This window comes from Merops nubicus, unplaced genomic scaffold, assembly GCF_000691845.1.
Source record: "Merops nubicus isolate BGI_N331 unplaced genomic scaffold, ASM69184v1 scaffold25965, whole genome shotgun sequence".
NCBI lineage: Eukaryota > Metazoa > Chordata > Aves > Coraciiformes > Meropidae > Merops > Merops nubicus.
The window spans coordinates 1-9,253 of record NW_008611990.1 but is presented as its reverse complement, the minus strand read 5'-3'; the positions used below and the strand labels follow the sequence as shown (position 1 = coordinate 9,253).

General features: G+C 46.5%; 1 protein-coding gene across 1 annotated transcript; it reads left to right on the top strand.

Annotated features, from left to right (window-relative positions):
- Nucleotides 1–181: 181 nt before the first annotated feature.
- On the top strand, nucleotides 182–819 carry LOC103774035 (ras-like GTP-binding protein rhoA; the record flags this gene model as incomplete). Its single annotated transcript, XM_008941418.1, has 1 exon — nucleotides 182–819. A coding segment is annotated over exon 1 (638 nt), but the record flags the coding sequence as incomplete, so codon positions are not given.
- Between the last annotated feature and the right edge of the window lie 8,434 nt (nucleotides 820–9,253).

Sequence of the window (9,253 nt, the reverse complement as noted above, 5' to 3'; positions counted from 1 at the left end):
TGATTCTATGATTCTATGATTCTGATCTCAGAGAAATTAAAAGGGGAAAAAAATAAGGGATAAATGTAAGACTGGAGTATGGAGAGAAAAAAGGACATAAGGGGAAGAATTCCAAACTAATGGGATTTCTCTCTTCAGCATGTGAATAATCTCTTTTGTACTTCATCCTGGTTTTCAAGGAATGGCTGCTCTTACAAGAAAGCTAACTGTAGTTGGAGATGACCGTTGTGGTAAGACATGCCTCCTCTTTGCTCTGTGTCATGAACAGCTGCCCAAGTCTTGTGAGCCAACTCTGTTCAATGCTTACACCAGTGACTCAGAGGTAGAAGGCAAAGAGATGAAACTAGTTCTCTTCAACACGGCAGGGAAGAACGATGTCAGTTACCAGAACCTCCGCTCTGTGTTCTACAAGGACACTGATGTTATTTTAATGTGCTTCTCTGTGGACAGGCCTGACTCACAGCAAAACATCCTTGATTTTTGGGTTCCAGAAATCAAAATGTTCTGCCCCACAGTACCTATTATTCTGGTGGCTACCAAGATAGAGCTAAGGGTTGATGAAGGTATGAAGAAGAAACTAACTTCTCCAGGCAACGAGCCAATTACCACTACAGAAGGAAAAGCTTTAGCTGCCAGCATTGGAGCATATGCATACCTGGAGTGTTCTGCCAAGACAAAAGATGGTATGGATACAGCCCTGGAGGTTATTAGCCAATGTGCATTAGAAGAGAAAAGGACAAGAGAGAGTCACACAGCTGCTGCAGAATTTTGTAAGAGGAATGAGCATTATTTTGTTGTTGGATTTCATCATGTGAAAAGGTAAGCAGGCGTCTTTGTTGCTGTTGTATGGATGCTATAAGGGCTGCTTTTATATTATAGGAGGAAAAAAATCTCTTATATCTGCAAAGTGTCACACTTGAAAAAATGGATTTGTTTCTTTCTCCACCTCGAAAACAGGCTGAAGAGCACAATTCCAGATTTGAGCTGAGTACTGATCTTGAGAAATGGAAATGACCAAGGTGCAGTTCTCCACAGAGGTTTTTTTGGTCAAGGGAGACCCACACAGACTAGGACAGGAACTTAAACCAGCACTGCTGGGACAAGCATAAGAGCATGTTGTTCAGTGAACCTAATCCTGTCTTCCTGGTGGGAAGGTTGAGTGGCAAGCAGCTGTGCTGACAAGGTTTCCTAGTGCAAACTCCCTCCCAAAGACTTTACTGAAGCTTGTCCGTAGGGAAGGGTGTCACCACACACATTATCCAGTAGTCTGCTGTGCTATTAGCAGTGGGTTTCTGACTGCCAGAATAGGTCTGACTTTCTCCAGGATTCATTCCTAGAGCTGTCCTGGGCTTGGTTCCATCAAGGCATCAGGAGTGCATTGTGTAGCATGGGGTACAATGAGGGTAGTGCTATCTCCACCTTTTCTTCAGGCACAGGTAAATGAAGTGGGGTAAAACAGCCTGGTTATGGGGTGGGATAATCCAGTTCTTGACAGAGTTCGTACTCTGAAAGCAGAGAAGTGAAAAGACCAAACTTCAGTTTCTAAACCTCTTTGTCCATATGGCCTGAATGTATCTTAAATCTTGCTGTCTTTCCTTAGTGCTTGCAGGCAGAAGACATGAAGTAAAGGGAATGCCAGCAACCACACTTTCATCTTTGTAAGGCATTAACAGTCTGGAAAGAGACTGAGACATGCTGACAACCTAAGCAGAAAATCTCAGAGAATCACAAAGATGGACCAAAATGGAAAGACTCTGGGTGCATCTCCATACTCCCTTCTGTGAAGGACTGATTTCTGTCAGCCCAAGGAACTGAGTTATGGACTGACATTAAAGGCACAGGTCTGGAAGTGGGCAAATAACGTGACTGCAGGATTTGAGGGCACATGCTGTAACAGTAAGTGGACAGAGAAGCGTTTTAAGGTAAACCTCTTCTGATCCTGAAGTAAAGGTATTGAGCATAACTGTCATTAACTAGGAGAACATGGAAGTCTATCACTTTCTTTTGCTGACTTCCTCGATGCTGGTTTCATCACTCTGTCAGCTTGCTTACAGTTTCCCAGGGGGAAATAAAAGGAGAATAAACACAAATTTCTAAACAGATTATGCCACCCGGAGCTGCACACTTAGCAAAGTTTACATTCTGTAAAGTACTTTTCTTCCAAGAATCTCTGAGCAATTTTCAACATGAATTACCAACCCACCTCTTAGTGATAAGTAGGTGTTATTTACATTTTCAAAACTAAGAAACTTAAATGGCTGCCTAAAGTAACTGTGAACCATCTACTTCTTGGAGCTTTCTTTTTCCTGACTCATATTCCATGCCCTTTCCCTTTTGCCTCCTGGACCATTCTTAACCTCAATTCCCTCTCCTCTCTGTCTGTAATAATCCCCTTGATGGAATCTGATATTGTACTCAAACTTTAAAACTCTTTTCCCTGTGCAGCTTGGATCTGACCATGTGCTGTAAGTGCTCTCCTGATTCAGGTAGTAACGTACATTAGTGCATTTCAAAGAGCTGCATTTATGCAGGTAACTTAAAATGGTTATTTCCATTTTCTCTGTGTATGTATGGGTGGGAGGATTAGACTGCAGATAAGTTAGAGAGAGCAGGTGTCTCGGGTGCCTCTGATGTGGAGTTGGAGTGAGGCAGTTTTGCAAAGATGCTGAGCACTTACTGCTCCCACTGCTTGGGAAGTTCAGACCACTGGCAAATCCAAGCTTACACTGCCTGTTGCTGAGCAGGACACTGGTCAGCATACTGCCTGGTGTCTGTTTTTTGCCTAAATAAACAAGTATTTTCCTCCACAAGGGTGCTTTGTTCAAGATAAGGGTAACTGGTTTCACTCCTAGTATTCACTGTATGTATCTCTGAATTAAACTGTTGTTACACTGACCTTAGCTTCTATTTGTTAACGTTAACCTTTGCATTGTTTTTATGTGAAAAGAAACATTGCCAATCTGTTTCCACTCTGTACTCCTCTGCAACTGGAAAAGAAAAATCTGTGGGAGGTTTTTCACCATCCTTTTGCTAATGCTGTGTAAACTCTTTGTCACTTTTGCAAAAAAAATACCAAATCCAAGTGCTCTTCCTCTTTCTCTGTTGCAGAGCACTTTTGCAAGAGAAAGTTACTACTTAGCTGTTCAAGGAAGCCGTTGGACATTTGTCCATATTTTAGGGCACCTGGCTGCCGTGAGAAAACCACAGACAGTGGATTTCCTTTTTTTGTATTTTAGCATTGGCCTGGGATGCAGGAAGAAGGGGACATAGCCCAGCAGTCAGGTTGCTAACCTAAGCCACACGTGGCTGAGGTCACTTCTCTGTTCCACCACAAGCTGCAGCCTGTGTGAGGGTAGAGAAGAGGCTGTGCACATCTGCACTGCAGAGCAGCTGGAGGGAAGCAGTGCCCCCGTGGCAGCGTGGAGCTCCACGGGTGCCAGGTCGTCCTTCCCACTTAAGGCTGTGTCTTCAGGAGCCTCTGGAGCGTGCAGCTCACACACCCCCTTCAGCTGATGGCAGGCTTCCCACCCCCAGGCCTGCTGGGGTGGTGGCTGCACCCAGACATGGGAAGAGGTCATATGTTAGCTGTGGGAGAGCTAGAAAGTCTGCATGGGACTGCTGCTGGGAAAGTGATACGTGCCTGTCCTGGTTCCGTGTAAAAAGGGGTTCAGGGCAGGACCCACACGGAACAGAACTATGTACTCGCCTCTCCCCCCCCCTCGAGAGAGAGAGAGAGACACTTTTAAAAAAAAATGAAGTATATTGTTCAACAAGGAACAGAAAACGAAAAAGGGAAGTAAGGAAAATAATATATATAAAGATCAGGGGAATAATACAAAAGATAAAATATACAAAACCCTCAGAAATGGTGCCAGGGTCCCACGGAGTGAAAGGAGAACTTTCCTCTCCAAGCTCCAAGGCAGGAGTGAAACAAGAAACCCCTCCCTGCCTCTTATCAGAGTGTGTGTGGGAAGGGGAGGGAATACAATGGTTTCACCCCCACCCGGGGTCCTCCCAGTTGCTGGAAGGTCACGCCCCCATTCCAAGCCTCAAACCACAACAGTGCCCGTATCTGAAACCTGGACAAAAATCAGTAGCAATGAATCCACACAGAAGCAAACTGCCAGCAGACAATCCCCAGGCTAGGCTTGGGCCAGGAGTGCTGTCCTCTAATGCAAGTCTTTCTTCCAGTGTTGGAGGGGAGAAGAAGGAGAGGAGGAAGAAGAGGGTGAGGAAAAGAAAATCACAAACTGTTTTATTAACCTTTTTTTTTTTTTTTTTACTTTTGTGAATTTGAATATTAAATACGACATTCTTATTAAGGAAAATAAAAAACAAAGGCAAGAAGTACTGTGGAAGATGGAAATTAAGTGAACATTCACACTATGCAGCAGGACCATTTTTAAGATGAAATACACTGTTTACTCCCCACCACAACAGCTGAAGACAGATGCCCAATTGAAACAGCAGAGGAACTGATACTATATTAGGTGAATATGATGATATGCATTGCAATTAAATAAGAGCTTCTTCACCATTTCAGTGAAGCAAATATGCAAATAAATTATATTGATGTCTTTCAGTAGAAATAAAGAGAAAGAAATAAAGAAAGAAAATGAGTACATAATAATAAGGCAATGTGAGAGAGCAATTTTTTCCTTTTCAGTGCAAGGATAGCTTATGTATTCCATGCAATAGTGTTGTAGTAGCCTGCATGCCTGAGAATATTGTCAAGACAAGGTGTGTACACAGCTGACTTTGCTGGAAAAATAACAGACAAGCTCCTGGACACTCATGTCATCAGACACTTCTTTCTGATCTCATCTGATAAAGGACCTGACTTCTCCCTGTAAAGCTCTACATATTGTGATAAGCCACAAAAGCCATGACTAGCCAGAATGTGTTTTGTACAGAGATTTAGGCAGAAACTGTATGCTACCATAACATCTACAGAGTGACATATCAGTAGTGCTTTAGCAAAAACATACCTGCACAGCACATGGTACAGAGCTTTGGAAAGAACACAGGTCTGAAACTAAAAAACCCCACGTGTTAGTTCCTTTCATTGCCTTTTGTGTGGATGGAGTGGAGAGAGGGGGATATGTCTTGCTTAGCAAGACCATCTTCCATTTTGTATTGGTTTCCTGAGTAAATATGTGTTCCTAGTGGACAATTTATCAGTCTACCTACTAATATGTCTGTTTACTCAAAATTATTATCAGACAGGAAGCATGCAATGTTTTATGAAAATAGATTCTCTTAGGCTTTTGTCTCAGTTTTCTTCATATCTTGCCACTTAATCAAATTCATTTTCTGAAATGTACTGCATCTGTTTTAAATAATTCATCAGCTTAGAGTGTATCTCCACAATCACTCAGAGAATGACAAACTGATACAAGAGCCTGTAATTTGTTATTACGTTTTGATGGAACTATGAGGCTGGATCATTGTATTCCTCCACAGCAGCTCAGAGTAGCGTATCAAAAGGCAGAAGGGCTGCAGCTTTATTTGCCAAAACTAAATTTTAGGTGTCCCTATGGTCTTGAAAGCCTCTTTCTTCAGCTTCATCTCTGGTGGTGGACTTGTCCATCACCAAAAGTACCTCCCCACTGTTGATGTGTTCATGTTTCAATCTGCTCAGTTCCCAAACATATGCTTTATGCCAGCTACCTCCTGTGTCAGGGTGAGACCCTTTTGGACGGGACTTGCTTCAGCACAACCCTTGGGCTGTGTCTTTTGAGGAGATAGACTGGTAGATGAACATCCAGTTACTGAATCACACCAATGACTGGTTTCTGAGCAGTTTGATGCCGTTGGGAGCAGCTTTGCCAGCTCAGGTGTGGCTGAATGAAGCAGTGTCACAAGGTGGATGTGCCTAGGTGCTGGGAGCAGTGGATTTAGCTGCCTGTCGTCATCCAGCTTTGGTTGAAAGGGAGTTTGCAAGCTTGAAGGTGTTAAAAAGAGCAATCTCTCTTTCAATGCTTTTGCTCAGGCAGGAGGATAGACTTTGTTGAAGCTATCCTTGGCTCAAACCCAGCTGCTAGCCCAGGTGAACAGGTCAGTGTCACAGGCTGAATCCAGTGGCCCAGCAGAAGCAAGGCTGCCCTGCCCAAGGCCCAGCTGGCAGTGGAGCTCAGCATGTATCCCCAGCAGGCACAGGAGCAGAAAGGCACATATTCAACAGCTACGTATATACATGGCCAGCAACACAGAAATCCTCCACACAGACAAACATAAACAGCACCAAGGGCCTCATCCTGTTCTGCTCTCTGGCTGGTTCAGGATGGAAGCCCATTAACAGGGTATGTATGCCTATACAGACATATATACAGTGTGGATCCCTCTAGCCCCTGGCCAGAAACACTGGCCCCTGGATCCTCTCTTCTCCAGCTGGCTCTTGCACAAACACATACAAAGAGGTCTCTCAGCTGACTTCCAGATCCCATGATCTCCTCAGTAGCTGGCCAGGGCATCCTGGTCCCTCCAGTGGCCACTGCATGGACCGCTGGTGCCTCTAGCATCCAGCCCAGGCTTATGGTTGCTTTGACACCTGGCTCCTAAAGCTTCTTATCCTTTATCCCCAAACACACAGGTGCACACAGGGGAGAGAGTCCCTCACTCAGGAAAAGCACCTGAAATGGAGTTTAAAGAGAAGACAGGCTCTGCTGACCTGAGGCATTTCACAGGGCATGGCCAGACTGGCATACCAACCAGCCTACTCTCTGCATGCCACTGGATCCTTTCATCCCCTTGTGATTCTGGTTTCCCACTCTTGTTCCTTCCCAAACCACCCAGATTTCTCCCTTTCCCCACCAGCAGTTTCTCCCCTAAACAAGTTATATTAAGTTCTGTGCAATCCCAAAGTGTTCCTCCTCTGCATCCCATAATGTGTCTCATACCCCTGAGGCAGAAACTTTCCCCCCTCATTCTGTAAGTGCCTTTTCCTGTAGCTCAGGGTGCTGGTGTTTCCCTGGACCCCGGGCTGAGGCTTCCCTGGGACAGGCTCATGTCCCCCACTGCGTTATTGGGGGGGTTCCCTCCCCCACCCTGCCTCTGACCTCCTTCGTGTTCCTGTGGTGAGGCTTTAGTCACACTCCCCAGCCACCGTGGGAAACCACTTTGGGGTTTGCCTGTTGCTGCCTGGCCTGCAGGCTCTGCCCATCCTTGACCACTGTTTGCCACCACTTACCCCTGGAAGGAGATGAAATGTGGCTGCGTTTAAAGCCTTTGGCAGGCTAAGTCTAAATAAATATTTATCAGCAGCCAAATGTGGAAGAGAGAGCTAATAAAAATGCATCTTTTGGAAGGCTCCCTGTCCACCAGTTTTCTGCAGGAAGGTAAATTTAAATTAATGTGGCACTAAAGCACTGCTTTGCTATTAAAAACAATGAATGGGTCCAAGCACCTTTCTGATGACCTGCTGTAAATAAGGTATATGCTGCATTAGTAGTAAACTGCCAGCAAATGATGGTGCTTTGAAATGCAATGGAAGCAGCTCAGACTTTTGTTTCTCTTCTTAGGCACACTGGCTTCTTCCCCAGCAACTGCAGCCCACGGCCCACAGGACTGGGTCAGCCCCTGCCACGGTTGCCAGAGCCTTGCCATGGTCCCCTTCCCTGAGCCAAGCAGGGGCTGCTGAGGGCTCAGGAGAGAGCAGCATCCAACAGCTCAAAACCAGACCCGCTGTTCCCCTCTGCTGCTACCCAGACAGCTGAATTCCCATGGCAAGACTTTATAATGAGGTGGCTATGGAAGAGGCTCGTGGTAACACCTGGCAGGCTTTCCTAACACACCTCTGTGACAGTAGCCACACAGCTCAAGAGATGAGATTGCAAACTCAGCACCAGCTTTTGGTTACTTGTTTGTACAGTGCCTAACACAAGGGCTGAACCACCCCAGAGGAGAGGGAGGAGCTCCCAGTGGCATGGTCTCAAGAGGTCCCTTCCTGCTCTCTGGCCACAACCAAAATGCTTTCAGACAAGAGCAAACCACCATGCCTGGTAACCTCTGCTAACCAGAGATCTTCCCAGGTACCTGGTCAGTCAAGAAAAGAGGGTACTATGGTGGCAGCACCACCATCCCTTCTCCATGTGGTCATATGCCCAATCCCAAAAACTTCTGGGGAGCAGGAGAACCCAGGGTCATTCCTTACTCACTGTGACTCATCAGGAACCCACTCACCCAGTTCAGGACCTGGTCTTGGCACTTAGTCTGCTGTCCTAACTCAGCTACAGATTAGTTCAACATAAATGTTTTTTATCACTAATTAACTAATAAGTCAGTCTGTAACAGTACTCAAGACAGATCATATTGGTATGTGTCTGGATGCACCACAGCCCTCCCTAAATCACACTGAAAGCTGATTTTCCTCCAGCCACTTAGCTGATTACTTCAGGCTTGGTGCTAGTACATAAGAAAATTTGTTACCCTTCTGGAAAACCAGTAGGCTTCTAGCAAACTGGGTTTGGTGCTGTTCCTCATCCTGATGGCACCATCTGCCCATGTACCAGAGCACAGCAGGAGAACCAGGAGCACACCAAAGGCCCTGCTGTGAGGAGCTCCACTCTGGCGTGGCTGGGAAGCCCTGGCCCAGCTCACCACAGCAGAAACGCTTCCAAGCCCTGATGAAGTTGTGGGAGGATCAGGGGACTGGGAGTTCAGAGCTCACCAAAGACTCTGCCATGTCCTCACCAGGATTTCTTCTCCACAGACAGGGGCGGTGCCTCTGCCTGGTGCCCAAAAAGCAGCTGAATGCTCAGAGGAAAAGTGAAGGAGTCAAAAAAGCTGTAAGAAGTCCATGTGCCTGAGGGACCACCACTGATGTGTGCAGCTCCTCAATTCCTCACTGGCACGTGGAGGAGGTGAGAAGTGCTGCAGCAGAGCTGCTGGCTGAGGACCATGCGTGTTACCACGTGAGGCTCTGGTATAAGATGTCCTCAGCCAGGCAGGGTCTCCTCCTTTCTAAAGGAGCTCAGTGCTTCTCCTGTGGGCAAAAGCAAGAAGCTGTGGAATGACTTTCCCTGCAGGATGGGCTGGAAAGGCTGGAGCCAAGCCCCATGGAGGGATGAAGCTGGTGACACACCACGGTATGAGCTGAGGAGTGCTGGCCGGGCTTCCAGGGGCATAGCTGTGGCAGAAGTCCCGTCTGCTGCCTCTGGAGACAGGGTGGAGAGCAGCTGCTGCCAGCTGTTGGGGTGGGGAAAGGACCACCCCGCCAAGGCACGCAGCTTCTCCACCCCTCCTGCCGGGTCTC